The sequence below is a fragment of the Populus nigra genome, chromosome 3 (genome assembly GCF_951802175.1).
Source record: "Populus nigra chromosome 3, ddPopNigr1.1, whole genome shotgun sequence".
Classification (NCBI taxonomy): domain Eukaryota; kingdom Viridiplantae; phylum Streptophyta; class Magnoliopsida; order Malpighiales; family Salicaceae; genus Populus; species Populus nigra.
This window is the reverse complement of record NC_084854.1, coordinates 7,461,712-7,489,231: the sequence shown is the minus strand read 5'-3', so window position 1 is coordinate 7,489,231 and position 27,520 is coordinate 7,461,712. Positions and strand designations below refer to the sequence as shown.

The following is a 27,520-nucleotide window of genomic DNA, read 5'->3' as shown; positions in this document are numbered from 1 at the left end:
ACCTGTTAGTTGATCCATGTTTTTTCCCTTTACTTATTAACAAAAGACATTTAATAAAACTATAATTAACTTGAAAAATTGAAATTAAAAAAAAAGATTTTGAATCTCAAGAGTGAAAAGACTTCCAAATGCCAGTGGATTATTTAGCTTAAGAACCAGGTGATGGGTCTTGTTACATCTTACCGCATGAAAATTTCCTCAGCAGTTCATCATCTTTAAATGAAAACAGTTCTTCCATCTTCTGTACAGGTTCTAAAGTCTTCACTTGTGCAAGGTAAAACTCTTTGAACAAAAATCAGGTTAGCCAATCATTATTACACGACTAACTTCTAAAACAAACTCAAATCTGATCGAGAGTTGAGGTAAGACCTAGTAAGTGGGAAAAAAAAGGTAAGTGAGGTAAGTATAAATTGTGTTGAAAAATTAAGAAATGATATAATTTTTATGTTACATAGGGTGAGGTTAAACTACCCATTATTAAAACCAACCAATAATCATATTTTTCAACAAGGAAGTTTATTTTAATACTAATAAATTTAACCCCTTTATTCCTAGTGTTTATGTTATATTGTTTCAGGAGTTTGATAATATATATATTTTTATAAGATTTCTAGTGGATTGCCATCAAAAAAAGAAATTGAATATCAAATTAATCTTTCAGGCTTGATTCAAGGATGAATCATTTCAAAGAAAGAGGAAATATATAAACTAAGCTGGTTCTAAATTTTGCATTAAAATGTCTAATGACTAGTTTTATGAGACCAGGTATAATTCTCAAATCATATATCGAATCAAGTTAAAATCTTACAGGTTAATTACTAGACAAATAAGAATATATTGTGGTAAAAATTTAGGTTAATTAGAGTTTAATAACATATCATGTAAACTGGTTGCATTTGTTTTTATTGTTTTAGCAAATTTGTTAACAAAATGTTCTTTCTTGGCTAATTTTAACTACAAGAGTTCTTAGTGTCATTTAAATGCATTAAAGAATAGAAGCAATTTCTTTCTTTAGATATGTGTGGCTACTATAACCTCTATAAATATTTTAGTTTCAATTATATTATATTTATTTTGGTTGATTGGAGAGAATTTTTATACCTTTTGGTTTGATTAATTAGCTAAAACCCCATGCTTGTTTGAACTTAATTATTAATTAGTTTTCAATTATAGCCGAAGACTTGTTTGGATTTATGTTTTCCGGTGTATTAGTATAGGTTTTGGATCAATTTTATAAGTGAGTAAATTTAACCCACAAAGATAGTTTCATCATAGTTTTATTTTCAAGAGTATAAATAGTCTTTGTAAGGATAAAATATCTAGACTTGATAATGTTATTGTTGCTGAATTTATTTAGCTTGTGTTAGAGAGATTCTCGTTTTCTTTAATTCTTTAATAAACTAAATTGACTTGTAAAAAATTAACTGGTTTTGTAGCGTCTTTCTTATACTTCACGATTGCGAATTAATATTCGTAGAGTAGGAGTTTTTATTCTAATAATGCTAGTGTTTTAGGATAAGTTTTTATTGTGTCACACTCCTATCAGATCTATTTTAGCTTTCTACATTATATTTTAACTTTATCGAATGACTGCTTGATTACGCAATCAATAGGTTTGTATAACGATAACTTTTATTTTGTTTTTAAATTGTTTTTGTCTTAAAAGACATTGTATTATTTTCTTTTTAGTATTTTTTTAAAATTTTAATGTTGTAATATAAAAAATAATTTTTTTAAAATAATAATTTAATATATTTTTAATTAAAAATCATTTTAAAAGCATGCTTAGCACGTTACCAAACGCACCATAATTACTCTCGTTATCATGACCCAACTACCTTACTCGAGTAATGTAATTTTCCACTTCTAGGCCCGATAAAACCACATGAAACGAAACGTGTTTTCTGTACTATCACTTTCCAATATAGAATTATTAAAATAAAATAAAGAGGGTAAAAACCGGTTCTTGCTCGGAACATGATAGTACACACGAACACAATTCACAGCACTGAAAGAAAATCTCAGCAACTCTTGGAATTTGAATGGCTTCTTCTTCGTCGTCTTCATCATCATCTTTAATCCAAGGAGGCTCACTTCCTTCATTATCTGCAATTCGCTCACGCCATTCATCTTCGGCACATTCTTTTCTATGTTTGACCAAGTTACCGGATAATGGCCGGAGGAGGTCAGGCTACCGGCGAATGGCCTGCACCGCTATGGTACAACAGGCTGTACATGGGTCTCCAGCTATTTATGCTAAGGAAATGGAGAGACTCTCTGCTAAAGAATCTCTGCTTCTCGCTGTAATTACTCCCTCCCTTCCTGAATTATAAGAAAGTTTATTCATTTCTCTGTATTGAAGTTAAGTTCGATGCAATTCGATGATTTTGACCTACGGTTGAATGCTTTTGAGTGGATAATCTCATATCCTAAAGAAATTTAAGTCATTTCTTAGTTTGCAGTTAGTGGATACATAGTAAGAAATGAATTCAAAACGGAGATTTTGTGCAAGAAACTGCTTTTATATATATATATATATATGTGCTAAGCTAAACAGAATAAAATCCCCAATTCCTGAAGCAGAAAATGCGAAACCAAACATAATAAAAAGTAGAAAGCAAAAACCATGCTGTCCAGTCGACTAAAACTGAAGTAGCCAAGAAACTAGAGTACTAAGTCTCCAATTGCTGCAAAAAGAAAATGTTGACTCTGATCAAAATATTCAGAACCGCTCTAATAACCTTCGCTTTCTTTGTAAAAAAAAAAACCCCCAATGTTCCATTTCCTTCGAGACAGCATATGCACAAAAGCTAGCGATTGTGGGATGCTAATTTTTGCAGAACAGACACAAATGACTCTTTCTCAGATTCTTCTTGGCCCAGATGAATTTTATATCCCAATACCGTATGTAAGATTCTATGCCAAACAAATTATTTTTTGTATTTAGACATGAGAAAAATAAGTGAATGTTCTATCTCTCTGATGCTTGATTACATAGGATATAGACAGGATTAATGCTTCTCCCCGTACATATCTATCTCTCATTTGTTGATGCTCCCTGTTTAGGATAGTTGATAAAGCTATAAAACTGTTTCTTGGGAATGTCTAGAGAGACCCATAACAGTTTGTGCCAATCAACCTGATCTGAACTGGAAAAGATTAAGCCGCAAATTTTGGTCTGTTATTCTGCCATTGCTTCAGAGTTTTCAGGAAGCCATTATCAATCATTTCCTTGAATAACAGAAACAACTGTTGCATTCCCTTGGATACCAAAATGAAAAAAAACCCTTTTCCCAAACGCCTTTATCAGCAGGCCCTCTTTGCCAATTGTCTCACCAACAGAATGTCATTTTGACACTACAAATAGCATAATCAATATGACTCCAAGCTAATGGCCTAAGATTTCTCCAGCTTTGAAAGGAATCCCTTCGCACTTTCATAGTCCAAGTGTTTTTGCTTCCTTGGTTTTACTAGTTGACTAAGTTCACAGGATTAATGCACTAGTTTGTATAGCAGACAACAAAACTCTTGCTTTAATTGTTGGTCATTTATGGTTTGTTTCATTAATGGAGTAAATAGTATTGCTTTGGAAACTCTTGATGTTTGTTAAAGGTTTTTTTTTTTTTTTTCCATGTCCAATGATTTAGTTCAAAGATTCTGGTGGTTTTGAAGCTGTGGTCACTGGACAGACAACAGATATGCAGCAGATTGATGTGAACGAAAGGATAAATGGTCTCGAGCGGCTCAATCCAACTCCTCGACCAACTACGTAGGTGCTTAACAAAGCACTTCCATTTGCTTATATGTTGTTTTTGTCATTTTTTTTTTGAGATTTCTACTTGTTATTGAGCTACTCAGGTCACCGTTTTTGGAAGGTAGATGGAATTTTGAGTGGTTTGGAGCTGGAAGCCCTGGATTATTTGCTGCCAGATTTATATTCGAGTGAGTACCGGGTCTTTGTTTCTTATTTTCATCTTCCATCCTTTTCTATTTCCTACAAGGAATGTGATATTTTTATGGTTGCAACTTATATGGGAGTTTTTACTTCACTGGGTTAGTCAATTTAAATGACAGTTAATTATCTTGGTTGTTGCAGGAGATTTCCTAAAAATTTCGCTAATTTGTCTAAAATGGACATGGTGATTAAGGATGGAAATGCAAAGGTTACAGCAAATATGAAACTATTATACTCGGTACTCTTCTATCTTTTAGTGCTCTTGTTGCAATACTTGCAAAATTTTGCTACCAATAATAGAATTAGAGAAATTCTCTTGCACTGAATTTCTTACAATAAAGGAGGAAAGTTTCTCATACCTCTCATGCAGTAAGCATAATCTTCTGGAGATGCATACTTCATGTAGATGTTGGGTAGTTGTATTGAAATCAAGGCTGAAATTTATGCATGATCAAAATCACACCTCAAAATTCTGAAGTTCTCAACATATATAATAACAACATACCCATTGATAATAATATCTGTGTAACAGAAATGAGGTATTCTCCCAAACAATTACTTGATTAAACCTGCCTGTAAATATCATAGAAGGTTTGAAGTTATAGCAAACATGAACCCATCCTTGAGATATATCACCAAATCTTTTCCAAGCACAGATGAAGACAACTTCCAATTAATACTGGTGTGAATATTTTATGTTTGCTCTTGTATATTTTTGAGCTTTTGTTTGAATTTTTCTCGTGTGTAATGCAGATAGAAAGCAAATTCATTCTGCTCTCCAAGTTAACTGTGGAGGGACCTCTTAGAATGAAAGAGGAATATGTTGAAGGGATTCTTGAGACACCAACCATCATTGAAGAAACAGTACCAGAACAGCTAAAAGGTGCATTTGGTCAGGCTGTTCACACAGTGCAACAACTTCCTGTTCCTATTAGGGATTCCTTTTCTAGCGGGCTGAAAATTCCTCTAAGTAAGCATTTTGATGTTTGGATCATTTTCTCTCTATCTTATTTGAGAATTCTCCTTCCTAGCCAACAAAGAAGAACAGGGTACCTCTAGACCTCAGTCATATAAGATCTGAAGCTTTAGCCATTTTGTTGTCCCCGTACCCCAGCCCCTTCCTACCATTGTCTTGGACATTTTGGGGATTCTCCCTTCTAGCAACTCATTTAGCTGTAATTGTAGCTTGACATTTATATTGCTCATCTGGTCTACCTTTTCAGGTTGTTTAACTCTTTCTAGGAAATGTTTCTGCTATTCTTTTATGAATAAACTCAAATTTTGGGTCAGAAACCTACCCCAAGATGTTTGTAAATATCATATGCATCCCTGGTGATTTCATTTGAATTTCTTCTTTGTAGATATATAATAGTTTCCAAACAAAATACTGTTTTTCTTTTTAATTCATCGTTGATTAGTTGTTTATGTATACTCTTTTTTGTGTGTTTGTGAACCGTGTTCCATTGCTATACCAAGGGCACTTTTTGAGAACACTGATTTGAGGTCATGCTATGTAAAGAACCCCAAGGCTGGTTTCCAACACTCTTCTGTATTCAAGAAAGCTGACCGTGCAGCATATATCAAGACTTGATTAATTGCCATACATTTTATGTGTGCTGCTGTTAACCAACTGCTTGTGTTGTGTTAGACCTACAATTATGTTATAGCAATTTAGCATTATTTCAATCTATGAAGTTTCACAGGTCCAGAAATTCCACTCTCTTTCAATTTATTGGAATCCCTTGTTGAACTTGGTCTATGAATACGAGATGATGATCTTGTTTCAAAGTTCTACCTTTTTCTTTTTTGTCACAGTGGCAGTTACTCACTGCTAATATCCTGCTCGGTACAACAAGTTTTAAATGAAAAGAAACTCGAATTTCAGGGGTTATAAACTTATAATACTTAATGATGCCCTGTGCTTTTCGTGCTTGGATTTTTTAAATTGCTAAGTTTATTTGTCTATGCCTGCAGCCAGTACTTTCCAGAGACTCTTCATGATTTCGTATCTTGATGATGAAATACTTGTAAGTACTCAACTTGTTATAAATTATCATATCATTCTGCAGCATAGAATTTTTTCCCTAGAATTATTATTCAAATGTTCTCATTGCAGAAGTGGATGAAAACTGCACATAGGATTAATCTGCCATCTGAATCTTGTTTCAGTAGCACATCAAGAGTAGTCTTTGCACAAATTTTAAAAGGAAGTAGATATGAAAATGTCAAAAGTACATGCCATATTTCATTCTCATGCGATAATATACAAAAAAGGAGCTTTACGAATTCTAGAGTACTATCTGTTGTATTTATTAACTTGAGAGCCCTATCATGGATGGATGTCTCCATCTACCAAGATTCATGAAGGCTCATACATTCTCTCCCAGCTTTTCTCTCGGGTCCCTTATAAGCAGTGGTGGATCCTAGAAGTCACAGGGGAGGGCAATAGCCCCCCTAGGTTTTGAGAAAATTACATCTTGGTCCATGCGCTTTTAAAAGTAACAAATTTTATTCTTAATGTCAAACAAATTTGTTTAATTAGTTTTGTTCTTGTAAATAGCAAAATTGTATATTGGTCCTTGATTTTTATGAATAACATTTATGTGTATTTATGAAATACATATGATGAAAGAAAATGATTGTTTTAAATCAAATATTTTTATAAAAATTTAGATTTTTTTTAACGCACATGCAAAAATATTTGTTCAAGCCGATGAAAAAAACTCTTGTTTAATATGCATGTGATTTCCACTAAAGATGATCAATTTGTAGATAAACTATATCTATGAACAATAAAATAGATAATTTCATATTATTGATCTTTCTTGCTCAAGAATTGTTCTCAGGATCCGCCATTGCTTATAAGGAGCCTGAATTTACCTATTTGGTTTTCTTTCATTGCATGTTCCTATCATCTCTTGCGACCATTTTAGATTCAACACATAACATGGCGTTCACTACAGATATAGCTTGTATAATATGACCACTTGCACTGCTGTTGCCAAAAGGATGGTCATGCAGAGGTATATATTTTGCATGGTCATAAATATATATTTGCAAAACAAAAGGATAATTTGAAAGAACTAGCAGTTAGCTTTGTGAAAGATATGTAAGAACGTAAACCAGGAAAGTAGACATTATCAAATTTTGAGTATTTTTCCTGGTTTTTGACACAGATAGTAAGGGATGCTGCTGGAGTACCTGAAGTTCTTACAAGGCTGGATGCACCAGCCTCTCCAATGGCAGAACCAACTGCAGAGTATGAGAGCTAGAGATGTGAAAACTGATTGCAGAGTATGAGAGCTAGAGATGTGAAAACTGATTGTTTATTGTTTTTTTTTTCTCAACCTTCTAATACAATGTAGACTAAACAGTTTCCCTCTCACCACTCTCAATAAGATGGGCATTCATTCCCTTACATGCTTATTTGCTAGTTGGTTTCCATTCACTAAATGCTTGCTGATTGGAAATAAAATAATCCTTGACTGACAGAAGAAGTGATGAAACTTAATTTCTTCTTAAAGGTGTTCTCAAGGTAATTGCTGAGATTAAGTTGCTGGTTTCAATACAAAAATTAGTGGGTGGATTTGTTTGAGGGTCACTATCTGCGCATACTTTCAACCCTCGTGGTTCTTGCCCATCTCTCAAATTCACTCAATCTGCAAACTGTATGGTTCCATTCTATGCATAAAATTGTGACCCAGAGTATGTTTTACTGGTTGAAATTGAAAGCCTTTGCCAAAAGTTGTAGAGGATTGGTGACGAGTGTGAATATGATTGATTAAGAGGGTGCCGTGCATGCTTTGCTTTAATGCTGATAAAACCTCACCGCATCAACTGTTTCAAAACTTTTCCTTCACGTATATGTTTTTTTTTTATTTTAATAAAAAATATTTTTGAAAAAAATTAAATTTTTATTTATTTTAAATTAATAATTTTTTAGTATTTTTTGATATAATGATATTAAAAATAATTTTAAAATAATATTATTTTAATATATTTTCAAAAAAAAAACATTTTAAAAAATAATCGCTATCATACTTTCAAATATCCTTTTAATTTAGAGAGAGAGATTTTTACCCTATTATCCATGTTGTCTAGATTTTCCTATTCAGGACTTTCCTAAGACTCCAATGGATAGTTAGATGTTCATCCTACTTTTCCAATGACTTGAGCAGAAGAAATGGTTTGGCCAATTGCCAACAACCATTAATAATGCAGGAAAACAATCATCAGTGGGAGGGAATTTATCCCAGATTTATGGTACCAAATAGAAGGGCTTAGGTCATAGTGTTTTTGCATAATAATAACAATGATAACAATACTTTCTTACAAAAAAATAACAAAAAAAATAAATAACAAAGAAAGAAAATGAGCATGGCGAGCTCCATTTGTGGCCTTTGGAAACAAAAAAGGAGCAAAAGGGTCGATAGTATTGATTGTAAGTTTGCTTAGCCCCTTTGACTTACATTCTGTACGTCCCCATGGGGGAGGCACGTCCATGATGATCTGTATGTAAATTGTTTTTGGCTTCTCGAAAAATAGAGGAAATCAACCTGTAGCCTCCCTGATTTATACTGCTCTGGCTTGCATCGATCCCGCTCTAATGGCAAGCTTTACGCATCAGAAACAGATATGCCATTTCCTGAAACAATCCCACTTCTAAGTTCTAACCCGTAATGCCTTCAAAACCCAGTGGAAGCTTTCCAACATTCAGTTAAACCTAATCCGCAAGTGTTAGCACAAGTTTTCAGGACTTGATGGCCTTGGATACGAGGAGTTCATGGATTAAAATCTTAGCTTTCCTTGCATAGCCTGTGAATTTCTAACCTCTTGTGCTCTGCTGTAATTATAATGGAGCCTCTTTCTGAAAAAACGTTAGGGTTTTTATGACCTCAGGCTGCTAATCCAAACCGTGAAGTGGTTGTAATGGCCCAAAATCATCCACATTATCTCTTGTAAATGTTCAAAAAAAGACACATCCAGTAACAAAGTGGAAGATTCTTCCTGTGGGGATTTGTGGAAATTCATGGCCAAGTAAGTATATCATCTTGACATGTCTCAAATCACTTAAATGCTTGTTCATTCAAGAACAACACATAACGAATAATAGTGAAAAACGATATTTTAATTTGCTCCTTATGCATGATTAATCGGAATCCAGGTATTAAGTTCTTGTTTGTTACATGAAAAGTGATTTCATGGAATTAATTCTCTAAACTTATTTTTTAATATTTGTTTATTATTTAAAAAAGCTATTAATGAAACACAATTTTTAAAAAAGTATTTTTATTTTATTTTGGATGAAATATATTTTTTAAAAGTTATAAAATTTTTTAAAATATCATTTTATTTGTTAATTATATCAAATTTAATCATCGATTTTTTCATTGATATATATTTTGTTTTGAATCATTTTTTTTTCAATTTCATCCTTTAAAATTGTTAGGAACTTTAACAAGTAGCTAAGAATTGGAACACAAAAACTGGAATGAATACTTTATTATCAATGACTTTGGCTTTAAATAGTCATTCAATACAATCTTAACAGAACTGGAAAACAAGCTACATTTTAGCAGGAATAAAGCTAAAGAGATAACATAAATATTGAACAGATCAAATACAAGTAGATATCCCTATAGACTAGGATTTTCCCTGTAGATCAGTATTATTCTAACAAATTCTAACAGAAAATTAGTAGTTAAGTATCCTGTAGTTTCTAACAAACAAACTGCAGGAACTATTCTACAGGAAGACTCCTTCATTCCATCCCTTAAACTAAATGCTATGAAGCAATTAGTTTATACCATAGTAGAAATCTCACACACTCCCAGCAGTGTTCGAAGCTTTTTGAAAAACTTCAAGCTTCAATAGTTTGGTCATTATGTCTGCAATTTGATCCTGACTCCCACAATGAACTAATTCAATTATACCCTTCTTAGTAAGATTTCTTAAGAAATGGAACCTCACGTCAATATGCTTGCTGCGGCCATGCATAACTGGATTTTTAGACAATTTGATAGTTGAACTATTGTCACACATTATGGTTGTACAGCCTTCATCAAAATATCCCAGCTCCTTTAAGATTCTCTTCATCCATACCCCTTGACAAGCACAAACTGCAGCTGCTACAAACTCAGCTTCTGTGGTTGATAGAGTCACAATAGGTTGCTTCTCTGAACACCATGAAACTGCACTTGAACTTATTAAAAAAAACATAACAAGATGTACTCTTCCTGTCTGCCATGTCTCCAGCATAGTCGCTATCCGTGAATGCCAACAGCTCTCCATCTCCTCCTTTCTTATAATGAATCCCATAGTTCACGGTTCCTTTTAAGTATCTAAGTGCTCTCTTAGCTGCCTGTAAATGAATATCCATAGGTTTTGTCATATATCTGCTTATGAGACAAGTAACAAACATCATGTCGGGTCTTGTAGCAGTAAGATACATTAAGCTACCCACTAGTTGCTTGTAATATGTTTCATCAACAGGTTGGCTATTTCCATCTCTGCTTATTTTGAAACCTGGAACTATTGGACTCTTTACCGAATTACTTTCCATCATGCCAAATCTTTTCAAAACCTCTAATGCATACTTCCTTTGGCATATATAAATACCATCAGACTTTTGTAATACCTCAATTCCAAGAAAAAACCTTATTTTCCCCAAGTCAGACATATCAAACTCTCTTAACATAGAGTTTTTAAATTCAGACAGCATAACTTCATCATTACCAGTAAAGATTAAATCATCAACGTAAATACTCACAATGATAATTCTTCCTTCTCTGCTTCTCTTTGTAAATAATGTCTGCTCACTTTCACACCTTTGAAATCCTTCACCAATGAAATGTGCTTCGATTCCATTAAACCAAGCTCGTGGAGCTTGTTTTAATCCATACAGTGCTTTGTGTAACTTGTAAACCAGATGCTCACTGCCCTTCTTTTCATATCCTCTTAGTTGTTCCACATAAACATCTTCATTTAGCTCACCGTGGAGGAAAGCTGACTTGAAATCCAGCTGTGAAACCGTCCAATTCTTATGTGCAGCTAGAGCAATAATCATACATACTGTATCCATCCTTGCCACTGGTGCAAAAACTTCTGTATAGTCCACTTCATGCTTCTAAGAATACCCTTTAGCCACCAAACGAGCCTTATACTTATCAAACTGTCCATGCTCATTGTATTTAGTTTTGTAAACCCACTTTACTCCTATTCGTTTTGCTCCAGCTGGTAGTTCAGTGAGTGTCCATGTTTGGTTCTTTTCAATAGATTCAATTTCGCTATTCATGGCCAATCTCCAATTTGTACTCTTTATTGCTTCATCAAAAAATAATGGATCTGTTAACACTGCTAATGCCAAATAAGCTTCATCCTCAAATAGCCCTTCACTGCTAATATAATTTCTCATCCACATAAGAGGTTGCCTCTCACGTATAGCCCTCACTCTCTCTTCACCCCTACTAGAATTATTTCCAACTTCTCTTACTCCTGTATCATAAATCTCTTCGCCAACTCTATCCCCATTTCTATTTTCACTAACTCTTTCTTCATTCTCATTTTCACTCACTTCACTCACTCTTTTTTTATTCTCATTTTTACTCACCATTTCTTTATTCTCACCATCACCATCACCCCATTCTAGGTCTACCACTAATTGTTTTTCGTAACTCATATCCCAGTCCCATTGCTTTTCTTCTTCAAAAATCACATCTCTACTCATAATAATTCTCTTAGCAACATGATCAAATAGTCTGTAGCCTTTTGATTTCTCACTCACACCCATTAGCACACAAATAATGCTTATGTTATCAAGTTTAGTTCTCCTTTCTGCTGGAACATGCACGTGTGTTATGCAACCAAAAACCCGAAAGTGATCTACTGAGGGCTTGACTTCACTCCAAGCTTCCTTTGGTGTAACATTTTTTACTGCCAATATAGGACACCTGTTTAGGACATAAATAGTCAAGTTCACTGCTTCTGGCCAAAAGGTCTTGGGAATGCTCTTGTCAGATAACATGGAGTGAACCATGTTCATCACGATTCTATTTTTCCTTTCAGCTACGCCATTCTATTGTGGAGTATAAGCAGTTGTCAACTGCCTCTTGATCCCATTGTGTTTGCAAAAATCATTAAACTCATTTGAAATGAATTCTCCTCCTCTATCAGTGCAAAGACACTTAACAAATAACCATGTTTCTTTTTCAGCCATAGACTTAAAACATTTAAAAGAATTAAAAGCCTCTGACTTCTCTACCAGGAAATACACCCATGCTTTTCTACTATAATCATCAATGAAAACAAAATATACCTTATGTTGCTATTAGATGTAGGAGTGATCGATCCACAAATATTTACATGAATAAGTTCCAGCTTCTGAGTTGCTCCCCAAGTACTCTTCTTTGGAATAGGATCACAATGTTGCTTCCCATTGATGCAATCAGTGCATGTCACATTTGAGACAGAGTTGAGGTAGTCCACATACCATATTATTGTATAATAAGGTTCTCAAACCTTTGTAACTCAGATGCTCGTACCTCTGATGCCAAAGATGACACAAGTTTTGAGTTCTTGTATGAAAGCACTGATCAAATTGTTCTTGAGAGGAAGTGTGGGAGTCAGGCAACCGGATAAACATTTGATTGATACTCATATTGGTTTGAATTATCAAACCCTTTTCTGGATGAAATATCTTACATATCCCTTCTTTGAACAAAATGGCCAAATCTCTTTCTTGCAACTGCCCTATGCTCAATAGATTATTTCCCAAGTCAGGAATATAATTTACTTCAGTAATAACATGATTGACTCCATTCAGTAGTAGCTTCACACTTCCTTTTCCCATCACATCCATCTTAGTGTTGTTTCCCAACTTTACTGAATGTCGAAATGTTGCATCAAGGTCATTGAACATAGTTTGATCACCACATATGTGATTAAAACATCCAGAATCAAGAAACCATGCGTCTTCTCTTCTGGCTTTATACAACTCCACATAAGACATCAAAAGCATTTCTTCTTCCTCTTCAAACTCTGCATAATGTGCTCCTTTGTTTCCAGAAGGACATTCATATCGAGAATGTCCAAGTTGATGACATCGGTAACACTCTACAGTTGCTTTGTTGAAGTCTGTTCGTCCTCTCCCCCTTCCTCTGCCTCTATAGAAAACACGACCACGACCTCTTCCTCCTTCATATGTCACTTTCAAAGCATGTTCCTCACCTTTACATCTGTGGAACTTCTGTTCATGCACGATTAATGAGCTCTGTAACTCATCAATAGTAAGAGCATCGATGTCCTTTGACTCTTCAATAGAACATACAACATAGTTGAACTTCTCAGTTAAAGAGTGTAGAATTTTCTCCACTACTTTAACATCCTGCATAGCTTCTTTATAAATTCGCATTTTGTTGGCCACTGTCATGACCCTAGGGAAATATTATGTCACTCCTTCACCAGACCTCATCTCAAGAGTTTCAAATTCTCTGCGGAGAGCTTGAAGATGAGATCTTTTGACCCTTGCATTTCGTTCGAATTTCTTTTTCATTGCATCCCATATATCTTTGGCAATATCTTTCTTATGAATGGTGTCAAGGACTGTTCGATCAATTGCCTGAAAAAGATAATTCTTCACTTTCAGATCCTTCAGCTTCATCTCATCATTCTTCTTTCGATGAACATCTGTTTGCATTGATTCAATTGCTGGCTCAACATAGCTAGACTCCACTAGTTCTTAAAATTCCTTGGATCGAAGAAAATTTTCCATTAGCATGCTCCAATGATCATAATGACCATCAAAACATGGAATAGCAGGTTGTACGAAACTTCCTTCTGTAGTCATTTTTGTGCTGCTGCAAGGATTTCAAAGACTGCTGCTTTGTTAGGCCTAGTGGAGGCTCTGATACCAATTTGTTAGGAACTTTAACAAGTAGCTAAGAATTGGAACACAAAAACTGGAATGAATACTTTATTATCAATGACTTTGGCTTTAAATAGCCATTCAATACAATCTTAACAGAACCAGAAAACAAGCTGCATTTTAGCAGGAATAAAGCTAAAGAGATAACAGAAATATTGAACAGATCAAATACAGGTAGATATCCCTATAGACTAGGATTTTCCCTGTAGATCAATATTATTCTAACAAATTCTAGCAGAAAACTAGTAGTTAAGTATCCTGCAGTTTCTAACAGACAAATTGCAGGAACTATTCTACAGGAAGACTCCTTCAAGAATTTGATTTTTATATCAACTTTGATCCATATTCTTTTGATTGTTATTTTTTTTTCTCCTATCCTTTTCTTAATTGAAACGTTTTTATCTATAAAATAATTTATTTTCTATTTTTTACTGCTACTTATCTTATTTAAAATACTTTACGAGATTTGATTTTGTTTTAATTTCATCATCCTTCAACTTTTTCATCCGTCAAATTAGGTCTCTATTCTTTAAATAAACTTGAAAAAATAAATTAAAACATTAATGAGATATTTTTCTGCTTATTTTTTATCACATAATCCAACATTAAAAAGTATTTTTCAACTTATTTTTTATAAACTTATTAAATATTAAAAAAATAATTCGCTTTTTAAAAATTTATTTTCTATAAAAACTATTTTTTATATAGAAAAATTACTTTTCAATAAACAAGATTAACATTGTAGAAACTTATTGGTGGAATTATAATAAAAATTGAAGGAATGCTGTAAAAGGAACTGTACATAGATAGTGTTTCTTCTTTATCTCATTTTAATTTTATATGGTCACTCATAGCCATATCATACGTTGCCATATCCTAACACAGCGATAGCGTGAGAGAGAGAGAGAGAGAGAGAGAGAGAGAGAGAGAGAGAGAGAGAGAGAGAGAGAGAGATAATGCACAATTAACGTACCAAGAAGATAAATAATTGAGAGACGACTAGCTGTAATAAAAATTAATTCTGTTGAAATGCAATTAAGTCTTGCAAGAAAAGTAATTTATTAATTATGATAAATGTGTTGAGAGTTTTGCACGTTCATGTTTGGTCTGCCAAACCAGACAATGTTGCTCTTCATCACTGATCAGAGAAGAGGGAGTGAGAGAGAGAGAGCATAGATAAGACAAAGGTCATGGCCACATCCAAATGAAAAGAAACAAAAGCAATCTACAGTAGAAATTCTTGGAAAATTAAAGAAAAAAGAAAAGAAAAAAGGAGCAGCTCCAGTTTACTTCTATTACATCCACACATGGCAGAAGCATATATATATATATATATAAGAAAATGCAATTTCTGTTCTTCAATTTAAAAAGAGAAAGTTTTTCCTCTTTATTTACATCAAGAGAGAGATTAAATAGAGATAAATGAATTAGAAAAATGAACAAATTAATAAGCAGAAGAATTCATGAGTTAAACCAATATCTAAATTAGATCCATATTATATAATCCCAAAAAAACACAAAAGCCAGATGTAATCAAGCATTTGCAAGGATCGTTTAGGCAAGTTGAGTCTCCCCGAACCCTTGCATGTGATTAGCATCCATTGGCAGCAATGGAAATTCACCAAGCTCTTGAATGAAACCATCCAAATCTGTAAATCCACCTAAGAACCCACCTGAATTTGGACCATTCCATATTTCTTCTTCCTCTTTAACTCTTTCTCTAGACCCCAAAGTACTCCCAAACCCGCTCCTTAGCTCAACTTTCTTGGTCATAACAGGCTTGTTGTCACATAAGTAGTTGTTGTTGTTGTTGCAGTTTCTTGGTTGATCCTGTGTTCTTGCGCTTCTTGCTTTCTTCTTGCAACCCCCTTTTTGAACAGTTGGTTTCCCTGTAAGTCTTTGCACCAACTCTCTGAAGTTTGCAACATCCGTCTTGATGATTTCAGGAGCAAAGATGTGAATTATGCGTACCTTTGGCTTGACTTTGTCTATTGTGTGTGAATCTCTATGCATGGTTAGTGGTGATGCAGGAGTGATTGAACTAGGCATAAAGGCTGGTCGTTTCCTCATCATAAGATCCTCCATTAATGAAGAGAGAAAGAGAGATCAGGTGAGAGGTGATCAGGGAGTTGGTGGAGCTGTTTAGAGGAAAGGATAGGGTTTCCTTATATATAGAGGGGGGGAGGGGACGAGAGCTGACAGGAAGTGGAAGGACAAGGGAGAAATTTTGAAGAGAAAAACAAGCTGTCTGTCTGTTGTGTGTGAGCCAAGAGAGTCAATAAAGTAACAGAAGCCATTTTGGTCCCACGATCTCTATAATTAAGATTGAACTCTTCAAATTTTTAATTTGAATATATACAACTGTACTCTTCTAGGCTTGCATTTTGAGAGAGAAACATGATAATGTTTTCAATCATGCTTGAAATGACTGAAAAGGCCCTGTTCTTTGAATCTAGGTTGATTCTGGACTCGTTCGTAATGCTTTTAAATTCCATAGTTTTCCCTTGTTTTGGAAAGAAAAATGTGCTAGTGGTTAATTGTTTTCATGACTTCCTCTCATCAAATTCATGCATATACTAGCACTAGCAAGACATCAGCAGCAGACAAATTATTTCTCCTTATACTCTACTTCAAGGAGAAATAATTAAGGGTTCACGGTAAAAATTACTATAAACAAGTAGCATCTTGAACAATTTTCATTTTGAATGAGTTTTTTTTGTTAAAGAAGAGAAATTTTCATTTCATAAAGAATTTTCTTGAATTTTTTTATTAAATGGAACCCTTGAACCCTTGCTTCAATGGCTCTTAACTTAAACCGGATATGTTGATGACAAAACCATGATTTAAGTGCAAATTAAGCAGGCTTCAATTCTGAAATTTCTGTAGCTATATATAGCAAAATGGCTTGCTTACTTTCTTGAGCGACCAAGGGAAGGCTTCCTTTTAGGTCGATCGAGAGTGTTAATTTTAAAAAATTGTACATGATCATGGTTTGATATCGGTTAGTCTTGCTGCAACAATATTATTCATTATTTAATGTTCCTTGAATTAAGTTCTTGGGAGCTTTAGTAGGATTTGATTTATTAATTATAACTTATTATATATAACGCGCAATAAACAGCAATTAACAAAGTGGGTTTGGTTAAGACGCACACACAGACGTGGAAAATCTTATAGACGTTAATTAATTACAGAACAACTTATGCATCATTGTTATTGGACAATTAATCTAAAGAAGAGTTGCTCTCCTTCTTGCAACATATATATTTTAGATTTTTCTTCTTCTTCTTCTATTATCAATGTAGCAGAAGACACATATAACCCCCAACAAAAGGACAAATTAACCAAAACAATCATACTTATCACCATTGTTGACGAGCCCAAAATTGTAAAGTGAGCAACATCCTAAATATGGGAGGGAGGTCATGCATGAAGTGTATAATTTTAGGTTTGTGTACAGTGATTCCACTACTACTACGACTACTTGTGATGACAAAGAATCCGCGTAGTTGGAAGGAACAAAAACGAGTGTCATGGCCTCCATGAACGGCAGCCGTATAACAACATTGTCAATGTTAAATGATTTTGGGATCATTTTTTTCACTCAATTTGTTTTCCCTTTATCCATTTATGGTGAAAGATTCTCTCTACCCTCCACCATACATATGCATATTGCACCAGACAGCAAAAAAAAGGCACTGTTCTTTTTGTTATTAATGTGCATGCTGGCTGTTCTTGCTGTAAGATTCTCTTTCTATGTTTCCCTCTTTAAACTAAAACGAGTACATCAATTCCCCCCCCTCATATTCTTAGGTTTAAGCCAGCTCTAGATATGTGTAGAGAAATCACGAGTGATCAAATTTAGGGGCAAATCTCAACCAGCAGGGTCGGTCCATATATACGTAATTTCATATAAAAGATTGTGTTCATGATATATATATGTATATATAAAGAAGAAGACTAGGGTTATTTTGCCTTTGGAAATAGACTAGCTAGGATTAATTTTAACAAGGATGTGAATATTTATAATATTATCATAGCTAGCTTCGATGATGATTTAATTTGCTAGCTAGCTAGCTAGGGTTAATTTGATTTTATAGCTAGAAAACACTACTCCAGGCATAAATGCTTACTCGGTCTCTAAACCGACAGGAACCACACATATATAACCTCAACGAAAAAGTCCAGCAAAAATGATATTCGAGCATGTTTACCTATTCAACTCAAGACAAGTAACAAATCATATTCTTAATTCTTTCACTGTCTCAAATCAAGTTATATATATATAGATATCAAAGAACCAAACCAGTAGGGATGCATAAATTAATGGTGTATCTCAATCTCTTCATTCTGTAACTGATCACTTGATGTGTTTTCCTTTGTCTCCACCAAGCTTTGATCTTGTAGCTCTACTTGAGACCGACCCTGCTGGATAAATAAGCAGGGAATATTGTCAATGCTCGATCACTAATGGAGCTTTCACATCCAAACAACCATGATCTCCAAGAGCTCGACTACAAAACACAACTTTTTCAAGACAAAAATAATAATAAGGTTAGCTATGTCCAATATTATACTCAGTGGATAATTTTTAATGATGTTAAAAGACAATCACAAGAGTTTTTCGTGCTCCTAGCTAGCTAGATCACCAGCAATATTTTGGACAAAAACAACTTATATTTTAGTAATTAATGCTTCAAGTGATTATGTATAAACAAATCAAATGGGAGTCTCATGATCAATTAATTTAATTATTATTGGGGCTACAATTGACCAAGACAATGGTGATAATTAGTTTTTAGCACCCAGCAACTATACTACATAGAATTATTCCCTTTAATTTCAACCTTAAATTGCATAAAATTTAATCAATTTCAAAGTCCCCGGCCCCCAGCTGATTATATACGTAACTAATTAACAACAAGTCTATATATATATATATATATAAATTTCCATTGCAATTTCAGGCTCATTACAATATTTACAACGAAATTAAGAAGAGCAGCTAGCTAGCTAGCTAGCTAGGGCTTTGTATTTGTGCATTTAATTCTCTTCAGATGAATGTGTACCCACCTGGATCCCATTACAAAACTGCATGCAGATTCACATTCCAATTGGAAATTCCATAACCCATCAAATCCTGTGGGACAGTTGTGCCTTGGTAGAATAACTTCAACGCTAATTAAAAACTCATTTTTTTAATTAGATTTCTTCATATACATATATATATATATATATATATATATATGATATTTCTTGCCCCTTCATCTATCCTATTGCAGTCTCTATCAATAGATTGCTGGTTGAAATTTTGTCTATTCTGGCAAATCCACTGTTATACGAAGAAAACGCATATTTTAGAATTTAATTTTTTTATATATAAAAAGTCCCAGAAAGAGGGTGGTGGAGGGCATGATAGCAGGCAATAAATAAATCCAGAGCAAATAAATTGAACGATGCTTAAGGCTAATACATGCGAGTGAGAGAGAGATAATAATAACCGTTGGATGTGCACGCTAGTAGAGATTCGAATAGATCGGACGCTCGGTTAAGGTTCAAGTCATCATGATCATCACAAAGGGTCTCGTGCCGGCTGCGCCAGCCGGCCCACACAAACCGTATAGATCGTGTACATTGATACTGCGAGACGTTACTGCCACGTGGGGACGTGAGGGATGGCGTTTCCTCGGCGGGAGCCACCCTGCTAAACCCTAACAGACAACAAGAAGGTGTGTCTCTGAGAGAAAGAGAGGGACCCATTTTCTTTGCCACTGTTGGAGGGCTGCAGGACTGCAATCTTCTCTGCATTTCTGCCCTTTGCATGACCTTCTGTTCTCAAATTAATTTAATCCTCCAATTAATGCCTTAATAATATTCTTAAACACACACACGATGTAAATCAATCGAGTTTTAAGCATATTATTTACACTTGTCGTGGAAGATTAATCAACAAGTGCAAATTCATATGTTTAACCAGAGAGACTATAACCCTTCATGGATTTAATATCCGAAATTTGTCTGTGACATGGTTGTAAAATTAAGCCCAAATAGCAACAAAGACAGAAGAGGAGAAGGCGCGTGGAAAAAGGAGGGAGCTCAGCCGAGCAACCAAACAATCCTCTCTCGCTCGCGCTACGCAACTCCATTTTCATGAACAAAATTATCAAGTAAATAAAATTAGACAAGAGTACCATTATAATCTGACTCTACCTAGAAGCAGCTCTCCTTGTCGTGAAGAACACTCTCAAATTGGGTTGGGTACCTAAATATTGTGGTCTCCAAATGTAGAGCAACAATAAATCATAGCCATCAGAGTGGCCACCATCATCGCCCCCCCTCCAAACCTTGCTCGGGTAGTCTTTGATCTTGAGATCAATTGGCAGATTTAACCTCACCCTATCTAATATGAAAATAAAATTAGTTTTTTTTAGTTTTTTCACACAACGATCACACTTCGCTCACTTGCTTTTATCATTCATTGGGTCTTACCTCAACTCTCAATCAAATTTGAGTTTGTTTTAGAAGTTAATCGTGTAATAATAATTGGCTAACCTGATTTTTGTTCAAAGAGTTTTACCTTGCACAAGTGAAGACTGTAGAACCTGTACAGAAGATGAAAAAACTGTTTTCATTTAAAAGTGATGAACTGCTGAGGAAATTTTCATGCGGTAAGATGTAACAAGCTGTCACCTGGTTCTTAAGCTTATAAGCTAAATCATCCACTGACATAAGGTGATGAATTGTTTTTTTGTTTTTTTTATTAATATGGATGTCGGAGTCAACTTATGTGTACGTCAACTAATCCTTCAAGTCATGAAATTAACGACCATGTAAGCCTGCAGTGGTCTTGAGGTTTGTGAAACTCGAAATAGTGATTTCTAGGAAACAAATTTAGAATCTGACCAGTTGAACTATATCTCTCAAAGTTGAATCATGTCATTGTTCACGAGATTGGTGGAATACAAAGGTAGGCTTTGATATAATGTTTTTTTTTAAAAAAAAATTATTTTTAATATTAACATATCAAAATAATAAAAATAATAATTTTAAGCAATACAAATTCAAATTTTTATCTAAAATATTTAGATCCTGTTCCCAAACATTACAAAAAAAATTAACCACTATAGTTTGCATTATAAGTTAGATTTTGTTTGGTATGGTGGTTCAAACATGAGTTTTTTTTATCCTTTTTATATTTTAAAATATCAAAAGTAAATTTTTTATAATTTAAAAAATATATTTTAAATATATTTTCATACTAAATTTTTTTTGAAAAACAATCTCTCATCAATTCTAAACATGAAAAAACACCATCATTCATAGACTAATAAAAACGTTTTTTTATTTTTAATTTTCATATCAAAAACTACTTTGTCGTACCACCAGCTAAGCAAAATCAGGTAAAGCCAGCAACAAAACAATCCTGAGAGAAAATATTGGAGATGCGGGGGATCGAACCCCGTGCCTCTCGCATGCAAAGCGAGCGCTCTACCATTTGAGCTACATCCCCGTTTTATAAATGCAATAAGAACACTTTATATATTTAATATATATGATGAGCATAGTACACACTTTATATACTTGTTAATCTCAGTGATGGCTGCTGCCGCTACTTGTTTCTGTTTTCCCGCCATGACTGGAATGGAAATCGACAGAGAGAAAAATATCCAGAGAAAGCATTCTACTTACCAATCTCTGGTCGCTATTTCCCATTATCTGTTTCTTTCTCATTCTTCTTCAGTTTCTTTTATGTCCCAAAAATATTATTAGTTTCTTTCTTTTTCCTTTTGTTTTCTAGGAAGTGTGAACTTATAATTGCTAAAATTGCAGGATGAGACCTTTGATATTCAAAACGAGACCTATAGAGGCCAGCAATATAGTCAAATATACTTTGCTCGTCTTCACTTGATGAGAACTCTGCTTTACTCTCTCGTTACCCATTGGAAACCCCATGTCCCTGGTACCTCTCTTTCTTTCTTTCCTTTTTTTCCCCTTGTTGAATTGAAGTTAAAGTTTGCTTTTTTGTTTGATTAGGTGATGTGTGTTTGATTTGTTTGTGTTTTTAGCTTACTTATGGCATTTAGTGTTGTAATTTTGGTGGTGGTGAGGAGGGAGTAATTTCTGATATGTTTCTCTTAGAGCATTTTATTTTTTAACTGAGTTGTCTTCTAGAGTAAAGTGGGGGTTGTATGTGGGTTTCTTATTATTTTGCTGATTGGTTGGTAGGTAAGAGGGAATCTGTAGGTTATGGTGGTATTTAGGGCTTAGGGTTTTGGTCTATTTTTTTGTTGGTTTTTGTTGATTTATTTCATAGAAAATTTGGAAATTTTATCTTTTTGTAATTGCTCCTAGGATTTCAATGGAATTGTTGTGAGGTTTACTATGTTGATTGACAGAGGCCAATTGTACATGGTGTTGGTAAATTTCCTGAGTGGTGTATTTTTCAATTTCTTCTTTTCCCTCATTTGTAAAGGTCTTGGATGTAGGTAGTTTGGATTCTTAACGATGTGATGATGTGACATTGTTAGAAGATGCATGGAGTGGTCTTTATTGACCAGCTTCTTTTTGTTGTAGTTTGTACGGTTTTGGGGTTGGAAGAAGGCAAGGAATGCATCATTGTTGGGACCCTGTACAAGCACATGAAACTTAAACCTTGTGTCCTTGATGAATATTCTAAGGAGGTATTTGGTTGTTAATAATGAATTTCATGACGTTGTCATTTATATCTTTTTTTCTTGAAATTGAGAAAGAAATTGTACGTTGCAAGGGTGTTTGATTTTTTAGACTTGAGTGCAACGTGCAGAGATCTGCAGTGCCTCTTGTCAAGCCTCATAACTTCATGCATCCGGATGATCATTTGGTTTTGGAAGATGAAAGTGGAAGAGTTAAGCTTGGTGGCACCGTGCTTTCACCTTCAAAATATGTTACAGGTACCTCTCATGTACAAAAATAATAAATTCTTGTGAGGTCAAATGCAGTTTCTTGGCAGCTATTAGAGAGGCACAACTTTTTTTTTTTCAGGAACAAATTGGTAAAGCCTGCTTAATCACTGTTTTTTCCAGTTGTTGTGTTCATGTTTTTGTCAAGCATTATCTTTCTATGACATGAAAATCGTGTGGTAATAATTTCGGTCTCCTCATGCTTTTGTATTTAATGATGAATCTGTGGTTGGACTGGAATTGTGTGGATGACTAGTAGGAATAGTTCTAATGGAAGCACTTGTTTTCCACAACCTTTTGAGCAATATGATTTTGAATATTTTATTTGTCTCACAAACCGGTTTCACATTGATATGATGCATTTGATAGGTGGTGTTGTTGCTTTGCATGGAAAGGAGACTACTGCTGGTGACTTTTTGGTTCTAGATGTCTTTGAAGCTGGTTTAGCACCACAAATAGAGCCCCAACTTAAATCAAGTATGATATAAATTATATTTCTGGCATCCATATTCATGATTTCTACTTGGATCAGATATATACAAATCTTTCTGTTTCTTGGTTATCACATCCTTATTCATTAAGTCTTTTTGAAGATGTATTCATCTGCATTGTCATCGTCATCTATACGTGCTTTAGAAGTAAAAGAATTACATACAACTGCAGAAAATTTGAAATTAACAGAAAACAGATTATATAGACAAAAGTATTTTGGAATTGGCATGGAGTTTTTGTTACAAGGGATTGTAACATATGAGAAATGCATCTGGGACTAATTTCACAAAATATTACTTGAAAGATCATAAAAATGTCGACCGAACACCTAGTTAGCTGTTGAAACGCCAAATGGGAATTTCAAGTTGCTTCCTTTGTAGATGAATCACTTAATGCCCATTCGAACAGAGTAGACTTTGTCCATTCTTAAGTTCGATATTTGGACTCCATTTACCATGTCATCTTTTGGGAGCCCCTCCTTTTACTCTTCTTTCAGAAGTCAAATTGTCTTTTAGACCTGGCACTTATTATTCACAGGAGAGGACAAGTATGTTGTTTTTGTTTCTGGGGTAAGTGTTGGAAGCAGCACATCAAATCCTCTCCAATTTCAACTTCTTGTGGATCATATAACAGGACATCTGGGAGATGATCAGGTTTTTACAGTTTCTTTGTCTTTTTTCCTCCCCCTCGCAAAGGTTGTTCTGCTGCTTATCTTGCATACTTAAAATCCTTAAATGACCAGGAACAGGGTATTGCGGCAGAGATAGTTCATGTTGTGTTTGCAGGTAATTCAGTGGAAATTCCATCTGGTCTTCTAAATGGACAGGTAACGGTTTTATATCTTTTCTGTCTACTTTGTGCATGTTCAGTTCTGAAGTTCTCCTTTTCAATTCTTGTCTCATCTTTTCATAAGATGCTCTGTGCTATTGTCTTTGTATTTTCTTACCTGTTTGAAGTGGTGCAAAAGTGAAAGCTAGTGCTCTGCTTGGATGTTAGAAGTAGATTCCCCGATGGTAGCGATGCTATTTTTGCAACGTTGATTAAACCTGAATGAGATATTAATGTCTGGAGGAGAGGGAGAGAGAGAGCATACTAACCAACTATTATTAGAATTAAAAACATGTAAATAATTTGCTTTATGGGCTCAAATATTTAATGGGATTTTTTAATATCATGTCACCTAAACAATTTTTTGTCCCTTGGTCATTTTGGCAGAATTTGGCTTCAAAGGATCAATCTAGGCTTTCTGAACCAGTTCAAGAGCTGGATATTTTGTTGACTCAGGTTGTTTTTGTTATTTTGACTAATAACTAACAACTTTTATTTACCTTTTTTTCTCCCATTTTGTCTTTCTTTTGGATCTGTTTGTCATGGTCTCATTGTTTAAAACCTCTGTTTAGATTGCTGCAGGTGTGTCTGTGGATATCATGCCAGGATCTAATGATCCAGCAAACTTTGCTTTACCTCAACAGGTTTGCCCTTTCTTATCTTTTTCCTTCTTTTGGGAATTTCTGTACATCCTCACTTCAAATTGAAAGATTTTTTTCTCTATTCATTTCTTTTCAGCCTTTGAACAGATGCCTTTTTCCTGGATCAAGAACTTATAACACTTTTAATTTGTGTACTAATCCTCATTGTTTTGAGCTTGATGGTGTCAGGTAAGAAATGAGTGCATAATTCAACAATGAATTGTGATAATTAGATGCATTTTGACAATTTTTTTGGTCTGTTTCAGGTTTCTTGGAACATCAGGCCAGAACATTGATGATCTGAAAAAGTATTCGGAAGCAAGGGATGAGCTTGAATTTATGGAAAGGACATTAAAGTGGAGGCATCTGGCACCAACAGCACCTAACACACTCGGTAGAAGCACCTGCTATGATTTGGCAATTCATTTTTCATTTTTCATTTTTCTTATGTTAGCTTGATTGTTTGAAAACTTAGATAACACTATATTCAAACAAAGAGAACAGGAATACATGCAATTAAAATTCTGATTTCTTCCATGAGCTCCTAGTTCAAGAATCCACTCTTATCAATGTCTTTCAGGTTGTTATCCTTTCACTGATAAGGATCCTTTTTTGATTGAGAGCTGTCCGCATGTTTACTTCCTTGGTAACCAAGATAAATATGGAACTCGCATTTTAAACGGTATTCTCTCATTAACTCATACATAATAAATAAGGAAAAACAGATCTAATATGTAGTTGAATTTTCTTCAATTTACAGTTAGATTTAATGTTGAATTAAATTGCAGGTTCAGAAGGGCAGTTGGTGAGACTTATTTCCATTCCTAAATTCTGTGATACTGGAATTGCGGTTGTGGTAAGTTTTTTTATGTTATTATAATGCTCAAAGTTATTCAAGGATCGGAAATAACCATACCTGAACTTTGTTATGCAAACTTTTAGCATGCATGATTACATGTGGATCCATGTCGTGCATTTTGTTCTTTTCCTGGGTTTGGAAGATATGTAATTCCTCTTCTTTCTGATTTACTTATCTTTTTGTTTCATTTGTTTTACAACAACAACAAAGCCTCCATTGCAAACCAGTTGTCGTCAGCATTGTGGATCTTCTGTTTTTTCTTTTAGGAGAGGATGTGAAAAACGCTTATGTTAAAATTTTAAAAAAGAGAGAAGATACGTCTATTGTCAGAAAGATGAAAGATTGAATCATTTAACCTCCATTTTAGGATTGTTAAGTTGCTTTATTTTTGTTTACTCAATAAGTTTATCAGAAAGATGAAAGCAAGAGATGGATTTGATGGGACAACAATTATTACACTGCTAATAACAATGTTAAAATGACTCTAGATTAGATACATGAAACTATATTACATTGTAGTTCTGCTTGAACACGGCCTCTGATTACCAATCCTTTTAACATTTTAAATTTTGGTTCATTCGTTTAGTAGGGAAACTAACCAAGGAATGATAAGAGAGGTTAATAGTTAGAAATGGGCACAAGAATGTAGTTTCATTACTCAAGTGTTGTGAGATAGGGAGCACAAAGTGTGCACCTTTTCTTCTTTTCTGTTTCTTTCTTTAAACTTTTTCTTTCAACAATGTTTGCCATTAACAGTAATTTTCATACGTTTTGCAGCTTAATCTGAGAAATCTGGAATGCCATACTCTCAGTTTTGGTGCTCAATTCAGCCCATAAAAACGTTCTATGATGTATGATATCTGTATTACTGAAGGGACTAGAACTGCTAGGACGTTATCACTGCCTAATGCACTGTCTGAAGCCTGCCACCAGTAGATTAATTGGACTATACATAATCTCCATCGGAAGATGTGTATCTGCCAGCAGGTTTTCCAACTGCCTAGACGGTATTTCTTTCTTGCAGGATGTTTGTAATTTTGGCGGGCCTTCTTGTGAATTGTATGTAGGTCTTGTATATTTTGAAATGTAGTTCAACCTCTCTGAACTTAAAATTCCAGGACGCATTGCGGGACCAAAAAGGAATGGTGTAGGTATTGTCATTGTCTAAACTCTTGTTTTTCAGGGCACAATTGAGCTTCATGATTATAGTTTTAGTTTCATAAATCTCCCTCTTTTGAGGGTGGACTTGAGCTGCTTAGGTCTAGATGAACATTATGACAACTTCTGTAGCCATGAATTCATAAAAGGCCCTCCATCATTCAACATGATGATAATAATCATTTCACAAAATGGAACTAGCGCTCAATGAGCTCTTTCCTCTACTCAAAGCACTTCACCGATGAAACGTTGTGTGCGAAGGCATTTTTATGGCAGTCTCATTTGCATGGAATAGTCCATGAATCAACTTTAGTAGCGTTCGATAAATCAATTGGGTGGCACAAAACAATTCCTGCTAAGCAAGCCCATCCTGTCAAATCTCAAATCATGGGCAGCCCGATTCTTATTACATGTTCCATTCCCTTCTCTTAGTAAAAACAAAAAAAAGTAAAAAACCCAACCTTGCTACTGACAATTTTATCAGCAAGAACATGGGTGGCGCGCATTTCTAGCCGAAGTTGGAATTAATGTAAATCTTATCATTGTGATGCACTAATAAATCCCATGTCACTGCCAATTTATTGTCCCGTTAGCCCCATTATTCCCTTCTCTAACGGCTATATTTTCTATTTCAATTATTCAAATCATCCCTCTTTCTCAACGGTCCATTTCTCACATAACACCAAAGTCACTACCCTACAAAACCAGCTCCTCCATATATACACA

General features: G+C 34.5%; 3 protein-coding genes and 1 non-coding gene across 6 annotated transcripts; 2 read left to right on the top strand and 2 right to left on the bottom strand.

The window, feature by feature from the left end:
• Positions 1-1,925: 1,925 nt before the first annotated feature.
• Positions 1,926-7,373, top strand: LOC133688616 (probable plastid-lipid-associated protein 13, chloroplastic). Of its 2 annotated transcripts, none has more exons than XM_062108160.1 (7): positions 1,926-2,303; positions 3,648-3,769; positions 3,880-3,942; positions 4,097-4,193; positions 4,709-4,925; positions 5,930-5,982; positions 7,132-7,373. In XM_062108160.1, the coding sequence occupies exons 1-7, from the start codon at positions 2,043-2,045 to the stop codon at positions 7,225-7,227; spliced, it is 909 nt and encodes a 302-aa protein (XP_061964144.1). In that variant the 5' UTR covers positions 1,926-2,042; the 3' UTR covers positions 7,228-7,373. The 2 variants fall into 2 exon arrangements, with proteins under 2 accessions (XP_061964144.1, XP_061964143.1); XM_062108159.1 differs by having other exon boundaries at positions 1,927-2,303; positions 3,859-3,942.
• A 7,764-nt stretch (positions 7,374-15,137) lies between these two features.
• LOC133688092 (VQ motif-containing protein 25-like) lies at positions 15,138-16,117 on the bottom strand. The gene has a single exon (XM_062107482.1). It carries the CDS (start codon positions 15,960-15,962, stop codon positions 15,432-15,434), a length of 531 nt encoding a protein of 176 aa, XP_061963466.1. The 5' UTR covers positions 15,963-16,117; the 3' UTR covers positions 15,138-15,431.
• Positions 16,118-21,314: 5,197 nt separating this feature from the next.
• On the bottom strand, positions 21,315-21,387 carry TRNAA-UGC (transfer RNA alanine (anticodon UGC)). Its single transcript has one exon. It is a non-coding gene; the product is annotated as a tRNA-Ala (tRNA).
• Positions 21,388-21,472: 85 nt separating this feature from the next.
• On the top strand, positions 21,473-26,860 carry LOC133688888 (DNA polymerase delta small subunit-like). 2 transcript variants are annotated; one of them, XM_062108529.1, is made up of 14 exons: positions 21,473-21,575; positions 21,708-21,837; positions 22,452-22,558; positions 22,681-22,807; positions 23,186-23,293; positions 23,846-23,961; positions 24,057-24,134; positions 24,524-24,592; positions 24,709-24,780; positions 24,875-24,966; positions 25,044-25,171; positions 25,358-25,459; positions 25,566-25,633; positions 26,414-26,860. In XM_062108529.1, exons 1-14 carry the CDS (start codon positions 21,474-21,476, stop codon positions 26,471-26,473), a joined length of 1,359 nt encoding a protein of 452 aa, XP_061964513.1. In that variant the 5' UTR covers position 21,473; the 3' UTR covers positions 26,474-26,860. The 2 variants fall into 2 exon arrangements, with proteins under 2 accessions (XP_061964513.1, XP_061964512.1); XM_062108528.1 differs by having other exon boundaries at positions 24,051-24,134.
• Positions 26,861-27,520: the final 660 nt, after the last annotated feature.